At 40.4% G+C, this 18,383-nt stretch overlaps 1 protein-coding gene across 1 annotated transcript in view; it reads left to right on the forward strand.

Annotated features, from left to right (window-relative positions):
• The window catches only part of gabrb3 (gamma-aminobutyric acid type A receptor subunit beta3), a 79,311-nt gene extending 63,039 nt beyond the window's left edge, over positions 1-16,272 (forward strand). The window contains exons 7-11 of the mRNA XM_012861190.3: positions 161-298; positions 2,545-2,697; positions 7,139-7,383; positions 13,727-13,810; positions 15,024-16,272. Of these exons, the coding sequence (XP_012716644.1) occupies positions 161-298; positions 2,545-2,697; positions 7,139-7,383; positions 13,727-13,810; positions 15,024-15,371 (968 nt within the window). The 3' untranslated portion in view covers positions 15,372-16,272. The remainder of the gene's footprint in view (positions 1-160; positions 299-2,544; positions 2,698-7,138; positions 7,384-13,726; positions 13,811-15,023) is intronic.
• Positions 16,273-18,383: the final 2,111 nt, after the last annotated feature.

Consider the following 18,383-nt stretch of genomic DNA (forward strand, 5'->3'; position numbering starts at 1 on the left):
CATGCATAGAAGTCCCTCCGCCTGCATGTCCACAATAATTTACATCTCATGCAGTCAGGGAATCGCGGCACTCAGTGCCAAGTGGTTTAGAAGTAGATTCATTTTGTCCTTCCAGCACCCTCTCATGAGAATCGCACCTTGTGCCGTGTTTTTCTCACAGACGGTTACACCACAGATGATATAGAGTTCTACTGGAAAGGAGGAGACACAGCTGTGACCGGGGTGACACGGATCGAGCTCCCGCAGTTCTCCATAGTGGACTACAAGCTCGTCTCCAGGAACGTGGTCTTCTCCACAGGTGGGTGGAAGGGAGTCACGACTATGGTGTTCATGGGAGGCAGAGTTGTCCAGAACAGTTGATCCTACATTGTGTCTCTGCTAGAGCTGGACAATAATATATCGATAGACGTATATCGACAATAGAAAATAAGGTCAATAAAAAGTTCTATAGAACAGTTTTCCTTCCTTTTTCATTCTAGCTTATCCTGTAGGTTAATATTACAGTCATTACATCCTCCCAACCAATCACAAAGACAGACCCAGACGCTGTCACCAAGCTCCGCCCCCTTCAATGAGTTCAGAGCGCATACATTATTTTTATGTTTTTGTACATATTTTTATATAAATATATATGTTTTGAATTTGTTGCTAATTATTGATATCGATCAATATGATTTCTATTTTATCAATATGCTTTTCTTCTATAACGTCCAGTCTTAGTCTCTGCGTGTAGTTTGATGCTGTTCTGTGTGGCTGCGCGTGAACAGAACTTATGCTTAATGCAGTGAACAGCCACATAATGTGTTTATGTAGCACGCTGCCTATACCTTAAACATTCACTGTTCTCTCTCTTTTTCTCATTATAAGAAAAAGGAGCTGCAGAGTTAATTACATGGATGGTGAGAGCTGTGAGAGCTCCATTTGATAAAATCTTGATGGAAGGCTTCTGTTTACAGATGCTCAATACTCAATATTTACTCAATATATTAAAATGTTATCAAAAAGTTAATCTGTTTCAATGATTCATCAATAAAGTGAAACACATGTGTTATACACATTGATTATACAAAGAGGGATGTATTGCAATACTTCTGTTATTTTGGTGATTATGGCTTACATCTAAAGAAAGCTCAAAATTATATATTTCTTTAGAAAGTTAGAACATCCATCCATCCAAGAAAGAAAGACAGACATCCATTGTCTTCCTCTCACCCAAGAGGGTGACGGGGCCAACAGGTCCAGGAGGGGCATCCTCCAACTTATTTTGATGGATCCCAAGACATTCCCAGGCCAGCTGGGATATATATAGTCCCTCCTGGGTTAGGGTTAGGTATTAAAATCTGTCTTCATGACTCTCCCCACCTTATAGGGTTAGGGTTACGGTTCGAGTCTTTTCTGGGGTCTCTGCCGACGGGACGTGCACAGAAAAAGGAGAAAAGGGAGGCGCCCAGGAGGCGTCCTGATCAGATGCCTGAACTGACTGCTTTTGATGCTCTTGGTGCAGTTTTGTCTGACAAGGACATTTGGCATAGCTTCCCAAACTTTAGCAAATTCTTTAATGTTAGAAGACATAGTTGTGGCATTGTTTAGTGGAAGAGGGGGCAAAACTGTGAGGGACCTATAGAGTCATACGTTGCCCGAAGTGTGCTCCATCTGGAAGTGGGCAGGTTTTCTCTCCATGTCCCTGGAAGCGGAGGGATTATAAAACCGCTCCTGATTCACACAGCACAGAGTTTTGTGAACTCAGCACGGCTCACATAGTTTGTCACTGCTTGGCACTAGAAAAACTGACATAGGTTTTCAGATTGCATCTTTTTTACACCCAAGCAGTTTAGGATCCTCCATCTTGAGCCATGAGTCGCTGTTGCGACGAAAAACCACATCACACGTTGTCCTATCCTACGTAGCGGGACTAATTTAAGTGCTTTCCTGCCTGGCTGTTAATAATCAGTATAATGAATTATCTCATTGGCCAAACCCAGGCATAGACTGCGGACTTTAAGCTCAAAATGTCTGCCAAAGATAATAGACACTAGAGCCAACAATGCAGACAAGAAGAAGGTGACCATTAAAGCAACCTGGGCTTCCTGAACACCTCAGCAGAGCATCAGACTCATCGCCGCTGTGCCGCATCCTATTGGTGCAGTAATTCAGGCAAAAGGAATCCCAACCAGCCACTTTATAGTGCATGAAGAAACCTTTCAGTACGCCCATATTTCTCTATTCAAGTTTATTATTACTGGTCTTATTTATTACTCTAATTCTCTGAGAAACTGAATATTAGCTCTTCATTTGCTGTCACCCCTAACCACCCAAAATCCCACTTTAGTGAATCTTTGTAATATATGTTTTACTTTTTGACTTGATTTACTAAAATCAGTTAACTTTTTCAACGGTATTCTAGTTTGTTGACCTGTACTCGTTCTCAGCTCCATGTGCTCCTGTGAAATTCTCATTTACGCCACTCAGCTTTCAAAGACTTGTCTGGTCAATTCTCCTTTTTTTCATTATATTCTTCATAACCTCTTCCGTCTTGTCTTGCAGGTGCCTACCCTCGGTTGTCACTGAGCTTCAAGTTGAAGCGAAACATCGGATACTTCATCCTGCAGACGTACATGCCCTCCACCCTCATCACCATCCTGTCCTGGGTGTCCTTCTGGATCAATTATGACGCCTCAGCTGCCAGAGTTGCTTTAGGTATGAGGGGAAAAGGGAAATATTAACATACAGACATTTATTGTTAAAAATACAGCAATGGAAATGTAGCCTAAGTAGAGCAACAAATGCAATGCTTTGCAAAAGCATGCATACACTTTGAACTTTTATACATTTTGTCACAATGCAACCACTAAAGTCTAGTTCACACGGCAGGTTTTAAACCTGATGTTTGTTCCGATCTTCCCCCCCTGACAGGCCCCAGCTATCAGTGTGGATCTTGAGATAATCTTAAGAGATATTCCTGCTGTGACTGGTGTGTGTGTTAAGAGCGATCGGGTCCGCCCGGTGGAACATCAGGACCGCTCCGACCTCAAATCGGGGATATTCAACATGTTGGATTTTCTTGCCCCGATATGCTAGCGTGTTCCACGAGGACAAATGAGCATGCAGCCTGATTTCTGATTGACATGTACCCAATCAGAAAGCGAGGTGATGGAAAGACCGGTAGAAAAAAATCACCTCCATATCATAGTGCAGCAAACGTAGAGCCCTTGTCGCGCTGTCTCCACTCCTTTAACTAGCGCCTGTAGCAGAGCCACCGAGGGGGTAGAGGTTGCGTCTGCTCTGGGTCCACGGTTATGAAGGGGCCCACGCTGCCCACCGCCTGACTGATGGCGAAAAAAAACAAAAAAAGTTAAATCTAAAGTCGGTCTCTTAAGGCTGTCACACGGCAGGATAATTAGCCAAATTTGCCCCAATCTTCCCCTTCCGACAGGCCCAGACTATCTTAGATGGTTCTGGTGTTTGTAGCGCGTTAGAGTGATCTGGTCCACTCGGTAGAACGCCAGGACCGCTCCGACCTCAAATCGGGGATATTCAACATATTGGATTGTCTAGACCCGGTGTTCCCCGAGGAGAAACGAGCAGGCAGCCTGTTGAATGTGACGGGCAGCCAATCAGAAGGCAAAGTGAGTTAAACCCCCAAGAGAAAAAAAGCACAGCTCAGCTCCATATCATAGAGCAGCAAACTTAGAGCCCCTCCACCCCTTTAGCCTACAACGTTTACTTTTTGTCATCTTTTCTCTGTTAAAATGAGTCCACAAACTATCACCATTTGTCTTCCCCGTCGTCCATGTTTATTTACTCTGAACTCACGTTTGATCTTGAGAGGCTTTGCAAGATTTCCCGTCTGACATCTGACTGTCCCTGAGTTAAATCTGGTCGTGTGTGGTGTGTTGTGCTCGCCGTCTGACCGGACACCACACACTGTACCAGCAAGCCTGTTATATCTACGATTTTGTTTTTATCGTTACATGTGGTGTCTCTCAGACTTTGAAAATCGGCCGACTATTTTAAAATCCTGCCATATGAACCAGCCTTAACTGTACTTAATTGGGTTTTATTCACTAGATCAACACAAAGTAGTACATGACTGCAAAGTGAAAGATGATATACGGCTTTACATATAAACATTATGTATAATCATCTATCATGCATTTCTGTATATTGTGGTTTTTTTTCTCTACTGTATTTTTAAACCCATATGTCTTTTCAAATGGCTCAACTCAGTCATGATTAGCACATATGAATAATCAGATGGTATTTTGTTTTGCACTTTGGACCATTCTAACAAATTAATATACTTTATTTATATTGTTTTTCCATTGTAGCTCTGGCTATAAGTTCAGGCTGGTGGTGTTAGAGGGTGAACCTTTGCCCCAGGCTCAAGTCTTTTCCAGACAATAACAGGTTTTCTTCTAGGTTTTCCCTGTTTTTACCTCCCTCCAGCTTCAACACTGACCGGATTTCCTGTCTTCTTTTAGGTGAAAAAAAAAACATTCCCTCAGCATGATGCTACTGCTACTGGAAAGAATGCTTTGCAATGCAAAGCACAAAGCTATATTGAGTTATTTTACCATTTTATTAGCTAAATATGACAGGAGTTGTTTGTTCCCATCAGCCTTTCTGAGGCTGCAGCCTTGTTGTGTAATACGATACTCATGTAGATCCACCGGCCCGTAGGACTGACACTAATGGTGCTTTCAGATAGGAATGTCCTCACAGGAAAAGTCTGTATGACACGTGGTCCTCAGACTCATAGCTGGAACTTTACTGGAAGCTTCAAGAACTTCAGTCATGGAGTCAAAATTCAAGCTCGCTGTTTCCACTTGAAGTAAAGTTTCAGGATCAGTGTCAGTTGTCCTTTCTGAAAACAATACTCCTTGTAATTCAATTGCCTTAATGGAAACGCTCATTCAGCTTCGCTGCACTCTAAGTGCTCCCCGCGTTAGAAAGAGCACATTATGGCAAGCGATCATTAAATCTCAGCTGAACTGACAAAGAGATGAGACGAGAGTAGAGTTTTTTTTCAGGTTAGGTGGCCGGCTAGATTTGGAAGATCTTCCCCAGACTGGAAAACACACTCCTACGGTTCATCTCCCTCTGTGCCATCTCCTGGAGAAGCCCGCTGTCTGAGGCACTGAAAGTTAGTCACTCTGCCGTCCAAATCCAATCACTGTGTAGGTGACAATGATTTACAGCCGCTTTGGTTCCCCTGGGAGGAACTTCCTGGGTAGTTCTCAGGCTTTTTAAACACTGCTGATCCAATGTTTTCATCCACTCATCATCGGGATGATTATCATATTAGGTTTGGGCTTTTACTGATGTATTTGCAAAAGCCTTTTTTCCAGGTTGGAATGATACAACACACAACTTCACACACTTAAAAAAAGGACTTAGGTGTAGAAGTATACATTTCTTGTGGATTTTATTTAAAAAAATATATACATATGATATGCTGTATTATAGATATTACACGTCTACATAGTCACCTGCATTAACATTCAGAAAAAATGTCTCTCTCCAAGTTGTGGAGAAACCACAAACTGTTTGAAAGCATGAATAATTCAGTCTGGATACTTGACTGATCATGGCTGGACTGGTAGAGCTCATTACATTTGTTCGGTCTCTTGGCTCAGGCTTTTAATCATAGTGCATACATTTTCTGGGATTTGGGAACGCCAATGCAGAAGCTTAAAGTTTAAACTACTATATCCTTTATAAAAACCAGTTTTGATGTATGGTTGGACTGACTGTTCTGTTGGAACTCCCATCTGTGTCATGGTTTCACTTCCACAAAGGGGATAGGAAAACGAAGATGGAGGCCTACTTTTCAAAATCCTTATCTTTAATTCAAATCTAGAGCTAGATGATTGAAACTTTGCAGATGGTGTCCTCCGTCTGCTGCACAGTTTGCACAGATCCAAACAGGTTTTTGGGATGGATAAAGCAGACTAACATTAGGCTACTGAAATGGGCCTGATGTCAGCTTTTTGGAAACCTATGGGGTATTATTTAAAGCACGGTCCGTTCCAGAAAACCAACTAATGAAAATGAGCTCTACCATTTCCGATAACAAGTCATCAAATATTCAGCAAGAGTTCGTGACATAAGGTTGTTGATAGCTACAGAAGGTGTATAAGGTTTTTGCAGCTCATTAAGGGACATTTATCCAAATATTACTGGGAGCTGTGGATTTTTTTTTTCTTTCTGTATAATTTTGAATATGTGTTCATTAGATTGAATACATTTACATCAATTACATTTAGATAAATTCAGACTTATACACCATTTATCATTTAAAAACATATTACCAGAAGTTGTGTTTTGAATAACAATTCCCCTCCCTTAACAAAGAACAGTTTAAATTGGTTTTGACAAACATGATATTAATGGCAATGATGACTATGTGTAAACTTCTTGCCAGCAATGTATGAGCTGTGAAAAAGCAAATCTAATATTAGGGATCATGCCATCTCTGTTGTTTTTTTGTGTGTTTCTAAAGCTGAGAGTGGCTTCAGTGCTGCAGATTTACCATCACAAGGCATCTATCAGGCAACCATCGCCTCCTATAGTGGCTTTGAGAGTTTAGAGCATTTCCATTCTCTGCGTAGAAATCAATGCACTGCAGCTGCTTTAGACACCTCCTTATGTAAGCTTGAATTTAAAAGAAATGGACTTACTGCTCATATTAGATGCTTTAAACACTTTATTTGTGCTGGTGAATTCACTGCTGTGAAAAATGGCTTTTCAAAAGTATTTGCTTATCCCGTACAGGTTTGTCCTGTTTTTGCTTCTTTCTTTTTTTTGTCTCACCTCATTTCCAATTATGAAACAAACTTTAATCAGGCAAAACACACATAAGGTTATTATTTATTGCTAAACGATCATGTGACTGGGCACATATACAAAAAAGTATTTTGGAAATCACTCGTTGTAATTTTGGCTCGAAACTATTATAATCATAAAACCTTCAAAAAATAGTTGTCCCACAGTCAGTCTAAGGCAAAGTTGAGCCCCATCTGAGTGAGTAATGTCAAACAGACAGAGTGAGGCGCAGTGATGAATGTTTAAAGCCATCTGGCTGACATCAGATGTTGCTCAGTGACTCCATTGTAAACCGTATTTTGATTTCTTCCAGGGATCACCACTGTGCTAACCATGACAACCATCAACACCCATCTCAGAGAAACCCTCCCCAAGATCCCTTATGTGAAAGCTATCGACATGTACCTGATGGGCTGCTTCGTGTTTGTTTTCCTGGCTTTGCTGGAGTACGCCTTTGTCAACTACATCTTCTTTGGACGAGGTCCACAGATGCAGAAAAAACTGGCTATGAAGGCGCTGAAGGCAAATAATGAGCGCAATAAATTTGACCAACCCAAGGTGAGCCTCATTTTCCAATTTGAATCAATGGGCATTACAGAATTTATCTTAAAATGTAAATAGCCATATTGTGTTATTTGTATTGTTGCTTTTACTAAATATGGAATCCAATATGGCGTCAACAATAAATGAAAAGTCATTTGAATGTACTTTGTTCTGTTTCACCATAAAGTCATTAAAGCTGACAAAGTTGCAGTCGCAGTAGTTAGATTAGATGTCACTTTTAATGATTTCTATACTTTGCCAAAAACAAATAGACAATATCTAGCACAATGATATACTGATGTTGCTGTGCTTCATTAACAATTTTAATTCGCCGGTGCCTCTGCTGTAAGAGATTCCTGTCTGTGTCGTGCTTTCTTTTTTTTTTCTGGTGGCAACACTTTAGTAGCAGATTGTTTAAGCTGCTGATTCAAGCTTTGTCGTCACCGTTGATTGGTATTTACTGTTGCTGACTGGGAGCAGATAGCCTCCATCTTTACAAGTCAGCGTTTAAGCAATAACATTATGTGAAGGTTTAGACTTTCAATGACACTCCACTGCGGCATCTTTCAGATCCAATGTGAAAACAGAGGCTGCAGAAAGTACTTGTGTGGTTAATGGACAGTCAGTCATACAGTTCTGGTCAGAGGTCAGAAATGTACATACATTGGCCACTGGTCATTGCTATGGGCATGAATTATTTTCAGGCCTTTAATTGTGTTCGATTGTTTAATTTCTTTCCCCACTGTGGAACATAAAACTTCAATTCATTTTAAAAACAAGCTTGAATTGATTAAAATGCTGTCAAAGGTATGCATACATGCTCAGTATCTACGACTGTTAGTTGGCTAAGCATTACTTAAAAAGTTGCAATTTGAAAACTTTTTGTAGCCATCAACAAGCCTCCGGCATAATTCTGTCTGAATATCACTTTTCTTGGCAGACTGAAAATGTATTTATTTATTTATTGTTTCTTGACTTTTAAGCATATTTCATAAATCATTAGTAAGGGGTGGCAAATAGCTTAGAGGTAGCATATTTTTTTATTACATCTAAAATCAGTTTTATTTTTTGTTGCAGGTCATTGTCAATCAATCAATCAATCAATCAATCAATCTTTATTGTCAACTACAATTTGCATTGCAATCAAAATTACAGTTTCAGTACAAACCTTCCATCACATACATTGGGGATAGGGGAACGGTTGACTGAGGCCATGCGTTGCCAAAGAACGCTGCCGTTAGGCGCATTCTTTCGGCTGCCAAGGACCCCGCCGTGACGCGTTTCGTTAGGACGCTGCCATTAACTCTGTGGAAAGATAGGAGCCACAATTGGGGAAACAGAGGGAAAAAAGGCATATTTCACACTTTATCCTTGACAGGGTACAGATTTAGATATGAAAAAAACTTCAGCACAAGAAAGGTACATATCACGAGACAACATTACAGCAGAGGGTTAGTTTGGAGGCATTAGGTGTCACATGTTAGTCCCATGTAGTATTGAGCATCAGTTGTGTGTGTGAGTGAGTGTGCACAATTTCTCCATTGTGTGATTGCATCACTTAATCACTTATCTTCTACAAATTACAACTATTTAGCTGCTGCAAAATCTGGTGTGCCACAGGGCTCTGTCCTTGGACCCCTACTTTTCATCATGTGCCTGGCGTAGATGTTTTTTTATGCTGCCATCGATCTATCCATAGCCAGAATGTTGTCACGAACCAGAGAAGGATGGACCCAGTATTCAGGCCGACCAAGCAGGGTGAATGAAAAAGCAAGTTTAATGGAGGCGATCTTAAACAATACAGGGGCAGGCAAAACTCAGTGGTCAGAATTACAGTCCAAAAACCGGTACACAGAGAGGCAGTCCAAAAACAGGCAGAAAAATCAGAAACAGAGCAGGAAAATCAGGATCAGATATCAGGCTGGCTCAGATGTCAAAAAAGGCAGTTGGGTTAAATCTACAGACAATAGGGATGCTGGACAAAACTCACCAAAGGCTAGTTAGACAATGATCTGGCAGAGTGCAGGAGACAGAGGCAGATATAAGTAGGGGAGTGAACAGGTGAACAGAGTGAAACTAATTACCAGAATGGGTGGAGCTGATCAGGGGGGACAAAATGGCTGGAAGTAAACTGAAGCTTATTGGATGGTGACTGGTGAAGGGGAGTGACAGGAAGACAAAAGAATGCTGGCAGGTGAACTGAATAAAGGCTGGTGACAGAACTGATCAGAGCAGGCCAGAAGAAACTGTTAATATAAAAGAAAGTACAAAATCAAACCACATAAAAACCCAAACTATTCAATTAACCAAAATTAATACATAACCTAAACCTAAGACAGAATTGATTACATGAAGAGAATTACTAAACCAAAACAGAAGTTAAACTAGACTAATCCAGAACCAAAATCAACATAAAGACAAAACCTGAGACTAAACAGAACATAAGCAAATAATAAAAACCAGAGCTAATACTAAGACAGGAGAGTGAACTAATTAAAAAGACCAACATAAACCATAACAAAACCCCAAATCATGACAGAATGTACTGTGAAATTCTATGTTAGAAGTTCAAAATTTACTTTACACTTCCAAATAAAACAAAATAAAACACAGCAGAACTATTGATAAGCTTTAACCTTTAATTTAACCATTAAGCATTTATGAACAAAAACGGAATTACCTTTGTGGAGACGAACATGCGGTAGTTCCCATCTATCACTGCTGTGTTCAACTGATTAGTAGATTGGCGCATGCTTTTAACCATCTATTCCATTTTTCTAAATTCCTTTTATGTTTTGGGAAATCATTAAGCTGTATTCCACTCCCTAAACATTTGGGGTAACACATGTCTGAATTCTACTTTCCCCACTGATATTTTAAAAACAGTTTTGCTGATGTTTTTAATGAATCCCTCTGACCGTGATGCTTTTGAAATATAATATCTCCCAGCCGGTCAGCAATACTGTCACAGGAAAGCTGACACATCCATTGGGCGTTTCACTTTGGGAAAATTTTAGATTGCTGATTGGTCAGTTATTGATGAGCCTCCAAGATTGATTGATGGGCATTGTCAAGTCAATTGCTACGCAGATGACACCTGCTTATCCAGTAAACCCAATTCTATACTTCCTTAACCTTCTGCTTATCTGAAATAAATCTTGGTTCACTTCAACCTTCCTCGAAATAAAGAGTGATACAACTGAGCTCCTTCTTATAGCAACAAAATCACCTTTAACTAAATCAGACAGTGTTTCTCTCTCCATTGACAGCTCCATAATTTCCCTGTCACCTCAGGTTAAGAGTCTGGGTATCATCCATGATAGGGCTCTGTCTCTCACCTCTCAAATTAATCACATCACCCAGTCTGGATATTTTCATCTAAGCAACATTAATTGTTTCAATACCTCCCTTTCCCCACACTCCACCTCAATTCTTGTTCACAGCTTCGTCACCTCCTGTGTTGATTATTGCAACTCCCTCCATAAGCTCCAAATGGTCCAGAACCCTGTTGTTCGTATCATGACTGGAACTTCTTAGTTTCACCACATTGGCCCTGTTCTGCAATAGCTAAAATGGCTCCCAGTCAAATTCAGAACCAAATTCAAAATCCTTCTGCTTACATTCAAGATCATCAACAACCTCATCCCCTTTTCTGCTCTCCTGCATGTTGCCATGTCCTCCTACTTCCTCCTCTATCCACCTCACTGTTCCCTCTGTTTACATCAGCAAAATGAGGAGTAGAGCTTTCTAATGCTCTAAGCCAGGGGTGCTCACACTTTTTCAGCATGCGAGCTACTTATAAAACAAACAAGTCAAAAATGATCTACCTACCCACGACAAAAATGCAAAACATATAACTATTTTCAAGTTTATTAAGGATTATTTGTATGTACAATGTATGTTGATGTACCTTGCATAACTGAATAAGCTAATATTGCACAACACACATAATAAGTATTTACATTTAGTTTACTTTGATGACTTGCACTGAATTAAATCAGCCAGGGATGCATAGTCCGGACAGTAGCTGCTGACAGCCAGCCTTAAGCACATTTCCAAATGTTCATCAGTCATGGTGGAACGGTATTTGGACTTAATGATCTTCATGTATGAAAAGGCTGACTCACATAAATAAGTGCAGCCAAATAATGCAGTCAAGGAGGTAGCACATTTCCTCATGTTGGGGTACTTTTCCTCTATGAGTAAGTTCCAGAACTGTCCATGAGCTCTCGACTTCAGCTCAATGTCAGTTTGTAGAGTCAAAATCTCATCTTCCTCAACACACTCCAGAAGAGTTCAAGTGAAACAGTGCTGCAATTAGTCCGTGGGCCAGAATCTGTAGGACGTCTCCTTAAGAAGTTTCGTATGAACTGTCAGGGGGCAACTTTCTTCCACCGGGAAAAGTTGCTACACATAGCAGTGATCTCAAAACACCAATGTTCCCACGTTTTCACTTGCACATTAATAAGTTAAAGCCGATAAAAAGTCGAAACTGTTGCGCTCCGGTCCAAGAGGTCACGTGATTCGATTTTTGCTGCTCGGCCAATCAGATCGCTGTATTGTCAGCTGAGCGAGTTAAACCAGTTCATCATGGCTGCGCCTGTAAAGGGTGGTAACCATTTGTTTGCAGACGAAGAAAGCCCAATAATAGCATTTTCTTGCGCTAGTTGGCAAAGATCTTGATGGCAAGGAAAAAGAAATAGACCAGACCATCCATCATTCATTTTCTAACACGCTTATCCCTGCTGGGTTTGTGAGGGCTGCCGGTGCCGATTTCCAGCTGTCAATGGGCGAGAGGGGGAGTACAATCTGGATACGTCGCCAGTCCATCCCAAGGCAGAAATAGCCCAGACTTTTGCCCAATTTACTGTGATATCACCAAGACCTGCTGCACTAGGATAGCACAGCCAAACGACTTATCCCCGGCAGAATTTGTATCCCATGCGTCGGGAGAGTGTTTGAAATCAATAAAACTTTTAACCTCCAGCTTTTATGCGCTAAAAGGCTGTGTCACTCACATCTGTAGATTCGTCCAACTGCAGGGAGAAACACTCACAATCTCCGATGTCCTTCCACAGTCGCTGGGTTAAATCCTCAGCCATGGCTTCACAGTGCCGTGTAACTGTAGGTCTTGACAGCTGCAGAGCTTTGATTGAAGATAATATCTCTGCCTTATTTTTAAAGTCTCGGAACAATGAGTGAGCTGCTTCAACGAATGCTTCTTTTACCATCTCTTTTTCTTGGAAGGACTTACTGTTTTTAACGATGGCGTGACTCACCCGGAACGATGCTTCGGTGGCGGATTTTGCTTTTGAAGTTTGTTGAGTGAAAAACGACTGCTGTCCGGACAACTGGGATTTTAGTTCCTCCACCTTTCTCTTTCTCAGCTGGCTTTTCGGCAGAAATTCGATGTCGTATTTTCCATGAAGAGTTTGAAAATGCCGCTCCACATTTCCATTCTTTGGTATTGCGATGGTAGAATGACAGATGAGGCAAACGCACTTCGAAAATGACATTGTGAAAAATAAGTCCACCTCCTATTCCGTATGAAAGTGATATGTTTTTGCCTTCTTACTTGGCCCAGCTTTCTCACTCATTTTGGTCAGCATAAGTTTTTGCTAGGGCTTAAAATCTGAGGCAATTCGCTAACTGGCTTGTTTTTTTCAACGTCACTCTGCGATTGACCAGTACTGCCTCATTGTCTTGAACAGTGCTCATTACATCGATCGCGATCGACCGGTTGATCGCGATCGACCGGTTGATCGCGATCGACCGGTTGATCGCGATCAACGTAATGAGCACCCCTGCTCTAAGCCCTATCTCTGGATCTCTCCCTCACCAGACATCCATAACACTGAAACTCTATCCCAGTTCAATCTAGAGTTAATCCCTACCTGTGCAAAACTGCTGACTTTTTGTGATTGCACTGTTCCATAAAACTTAATGTTTTTTTAATCTGGTTTTGTTGTTTTTGTTTATTCAGTTTTCATGTGTACAGTGACCTTGATATTCATCAAATGCTCTTGTAAATAAAATGCATTAATTATTATTATTATTATTATTATTATTATTATTATTATTATTATTATTATTATTATTATAAAACACTTCTACTGTAGGCAAGGACACCAGTATACCAACAGTTTCCAGTTCATGGTGGACTTGGATGTAATGTTTACAAGTATGAACCCGATATTCAACCAACTCGGAGTTACGTTTTTAAAAAGTCTACTCATGAGTGGCCTCTCAGATTTTATTGTCATCAGATGTGCTCCTTTAAAATGAAAATGATATAAGTCCCCCAGCTCTCACTTGATCAAAGCTCAAAGGACCTTTTGTTTGTCTTTCTTCTGGCTAGTCCATTCTGGAAGGAGTCAATTGCAAGTCATCGTCGTCTCTTAATCAATCCAACCAGGTACAGAGTCGCCGTCACTCACGTAGGGTGAGTATCAGCCCCTGCCAGCGTCCAAACTCTTCTATTCATTGTTAACGTATGTTCAGTTTTACTGGTGCTTATGTTGTTGTTTCAAATTCACAATGAATATGTCATAAATGTTCAGATTTTAAAAAAGCTTTAAAGGTAGATAAAGAAAAATTTTGTTCTATTAAAAAAATAGAACAAACAAGTGTATTGTATACAATTGTCACAACAACAAACTGTGCTTATTAGTTTTAAACCAGCCTGGGCTATTCTTTGACACATTTAAATTTCAAGAAAGTTGAGACTTTGTCCAAACCAACTTGATATTTTCTTTGATATTTCTTATGATAGATTCTTGTTTGTGCCCAAATTCACTGCTTTTCACTTCCTTTTAAGGCTCAGTCCAAAGACATGCCAGATGACCCCATAATTTCCTTTAAAAGTCTGTAGTAGTATAAAGAATCCATTGTGCAAAAAAACAAACACAGTTGCCAAAATAGCTCTACGACAGGGATAATCATTTTACTATTACAATATTAAAGGGAAAATTTCAAAGTTTAAAAAGGTGGCTCTTTGACAATATTATAAGCAGTTAATATCTTACCTGCTGTAAATAACTTTATTGGTTTCTATTTTTTTATTTTTTTGATAAATCTAGGATTTTTTCCTGACGTCACTCCCAAATAATAGCTTGACATGTAAATAGCATCGAGTGGTCTTTATGGAGACTTGGTGACCCCAAGATGCCATCCTTTGCTGAAGTTCTCTAATAGTGAGCCATGGAGATTTTTTAGGCTCCTGTTCCATCCTGCTCACTTTCAATGGTGCCAATTATTATTTATTTTGATAAATAATCAAATAATAAATACTCAAACAGACAGTATCAAACAAACAGTATCACAAACTTGAGTCATGGCGGATTGGATGGGAAAAGACATCCATTTACCTTGTCTTATATATTGAATTTGTCGTCTTTTATCCCCATGCTTAGAGGCTGTACCTCTGTTTTTATCTGAGCTTTGGCTGATTTATCCATATTTGTGGAGAAAGCTGTTCTCGCCATGACTTTAGTAACACAGGCCTCCTTGATCTGATTTGTGGAAAGAGATTTAACTTTGGGACATATTACCTGCTTTTGAAGGGTTCTGGGAGTTTTCTGAGCAGTAATCAGTGATGTCATCAGTCACTGAGTGCTGAGCCCATTTTTAACACCGCTGCTCTGTGCTTCTCCCAGGTCGACTCCCATGGGAACATTTTGCTGACAACCTTGGAGATCCATAACGAGGTGGGGGGCAATGAGATCACGACAACCCTGAGCGAGACTCACAACTCCACCTCCATGACATTCGACAACTCAGGGGTCCAGTACAGGAAGCCGAGCGCACCAAACGAATCGGGCCGCCTGAGCATGGACAGGAACGCACACCTTAAGAAAACCCGTCTGCGGAGACGATCGTCGCACCTCAAAATCAAAATCCCCGACCTCACCGATGTAAACGCCATCGACAGGTGGTCGCGGATTATATTCCCCTTCGCCTTCTGCCTCTTCAACCTGATCTACTGGCTTTATTATGTCCATTAACACGCTGTGCTTTTTAAACCCATTTTTGTCTCCTTCTGGTACAGGAATGGAGAAGAACTTTTTGATGTGACACACCTAATGTGGTAAAATTGTGAACATTTTTGGTCATAGCAAGTGCAAACTTTGGCAAACGAGCCATCACTCAGACTGTGCGATGTCACACGGATTTACCGACAAAGACTTTCATGTACAGACCGACACTTTCTGCTAAGACCCCTGTGAACTGCTGGGAGACAAAACGTCATTCACACCACCGGAGATATGTTCCTAAAACGGCAGTATTTCACAAGATCACATTATTGGATTCTGTTCATAGTAATAATGCAACTTTATTTGTCTCTCAGTCTCAACGTTGACTAACATGGACATTCAGGTTTTAACCTGCGGACTAAAATCTGTCTTAAATCTTTGGACATTTTGGAGAAATGTTGTGGTTTTTAGCACAGTTTAAATGAAATGACTGAAGAATCTTACAGTGCCTTGCAAATGGATTTATACCCTTTGAACATTTTCACATTTTCTCACATTACAACCACAGATTTGAATGTATTTCATATTTTATGTGACAGACCAACATGAATTAGGACATAACTGTTCAAATTAATGGAAATTGATAAACAGTTTTGAAAATACTTTAAATGGGCCATGACAACAAATTTCATTTTTCTGGGGTTTTGGGGGTATAATATGTTGTGCACTGATGAGGCCGTGTACACGTCAAAACTGAACACCAAAGGACCTGCAGTCAGCTTTGATGCTTTGCTTAAAAACGGTCAGATCAGAAAACGGGTTGTCTTTCTATGTTGGTCGTCTTTCTACATCATATTCTCCAATCAGAGGAGCACACTATCGATCAAACAGCCTTCATGCTCCCGTCCTCACCCTCAGCAAATGCCCCCGCTGTGAGTCACGCTAACATGTCTAGCTGCTCCAGTCAGAGGGCGGTCAAAAGAAAAAAACACATTAGAGTGGCCAAAATTATTTATGGGGACTTTACTGAAGACGGTTCCTGAACAAACAGATTTAAAAAAAAAACATTGTAGTTTTCCTGTCGCTGAAGAGTGAGCCCTCCACTAAAGTCCCCTCTGTGACTGTGCAGTGACTCCACCTCGGTGAAGAGCTAGCAACACTTCAAATAACACTTCTGTGTCACGGGTAGGCTGGCAGCGAGTTCTCCGCTGCAATAGCGTGTTTAAGAACTGGATCCCAGCTGCAAATATTCCTGTGTTGCTGGGGCAGCAGGGAACTTTCTCGTTTCCAGCTGCATAGTCCAGCCACAGCAGCTCACCCACCACGCTGCGGTCTATGTGGCTATTTATTTCAGTCCCACTGTGTTGAATTGCACCGCCAGGTTAAAGCCTTTGGTCAGCTTGGCCTGGCTTGGCCTGGCCTGGCCGACATCTTGCATTTGTATTCCTAAGTCAACATCAACTTTTACTACAGTAATATCTGCAAATCCTTTTCGGATAGGTCTCTACCAACTTACATCTTTAGTGTGTAAATTGGTAGAGATTTTCTAGTCTTGCCACAGATTGTCAACTGGCTTTAGGTCTGGACTTTGACTGGACCTATCTAATGCATGTACATTCTTGGATCTTAACCATTCCTTTTATAGCTCTAGCTGAATGGTATAGTCGCAGTCCTGCTGGATTGTGAGCCTCCTTTCCAAGATTAAATCATTTACAGTCTTGAACAGATTTTCTTCTATGATTGCACTGTGTTCGATTCCATCCATCTATCCCCACAGCATGATGCTGTCCCACCCATGTTTCACAGTGGGGATGGTTCATTCGGTGTGATGTGTAGCGTTAGTTTTCTAACAGGTAACTCCTTGCATGAAGGCTTTCGAGATCTTCATAAAACAGCTGGATTAACACAGATTGAATTATAGACGTGGCATTTTTTTTATTATTAATTAGGTGAGTTCTTAAGACAATGGCTTGAACTGTACTCCAAGTCCATTTAGGATATCAGACTAAAAGGGGGTACAAACAGATTTTATTCTGTAGATAAAAAGTGTGTTGGTCTATCAGATAAAGTCCCACTAAAATACACACATTGAAGTTTGAGTTTGTAATGCTCTAAAATGTGAGAAGTTTAGGGGGCTGAATACTTCTGCAAGGAAAGGTTGCTAACTTGGCAGAAAAACCGGGAACAGGTGAAAACAGGCAACAATTGTTCCAAAGATCTAAAATTCTGGCTTTCCTTTGCTTTGAGTTGATACCACTAAACTGTTTTCTTGCTCTTTTGCTCACTGGAACCTCTGCAAACTTTCTCAAATTTATTGTACCAAGGTAAAAACACATCCATTGTTATGTGTTATTTTATTTTAAAACTCCTATTGTCATTATTGCAAAAAAGGATGACGATAGACTCCACACCAGCACGTTATTAAACCATATTTTCAATAGAAAAATTGGCCATGCACTGTTTTACATAGATGATAATTACTGCCCGTGGATTATGTGTGTATTTGTTACAACCTTGAGGTCAGCAGCTGTTTAATGTGTTCTATCTTAACTGAAACAATTGATTTCATAATGTCTTTGATGCTAACTTCCATTATTTAACATGTTTATTCAGCCTCTTACTGTTTCCTATCTAACAAACAGTATAACCTGTGGGGTTTTTTTGTTTTGTTTTTTTTTTTTTACTTTGTATAAGTCATAGCCTGTGCAACGTCAAGATAAGATATTTGTGATCTAAATAATCCCAAACCAAAGCAGGGGAAAAAAAGGAAGTCAACCTGTTACAATTACAGATAATGGAATTAATTACAAACTAACTTAGAAAGCCAGTTTAGGTATAAATCCCCAGCCCTGCCCACCACACTTCCCCCCAAAGTGACGCTGTCAAGCAGAAAAAAAGTTGTTTTTGTCTTTTAGGAAAAACTGTGTAAAACCTTAATTGTCCTTCCTACTGTTAAACACTTTGGACAAACACTTGGCAAAGCGTCTGGCTGTGACCAGACCATGAAAGAGTTTTGACTGAGTGCTGAGACTGGTTTGTCTT

Source organism: Fundulus heteroclitus, chromosome 9, assembly GCF_011125445.2.
Source record: "Fundulus heteroclitus isolate FHET01 chromosome 9, MU-UCD_Fhet_4.1, whole genome shotgun sequence".
In the NCBI taxonomy this organism is placed as follows: domain Eukaryota; kingdom Metazoa; phylum Chordata; class Actinopteri; order Cyprinodontiformes; family Fundulidae; genus Fundulus; species Fundulus heteroclitus.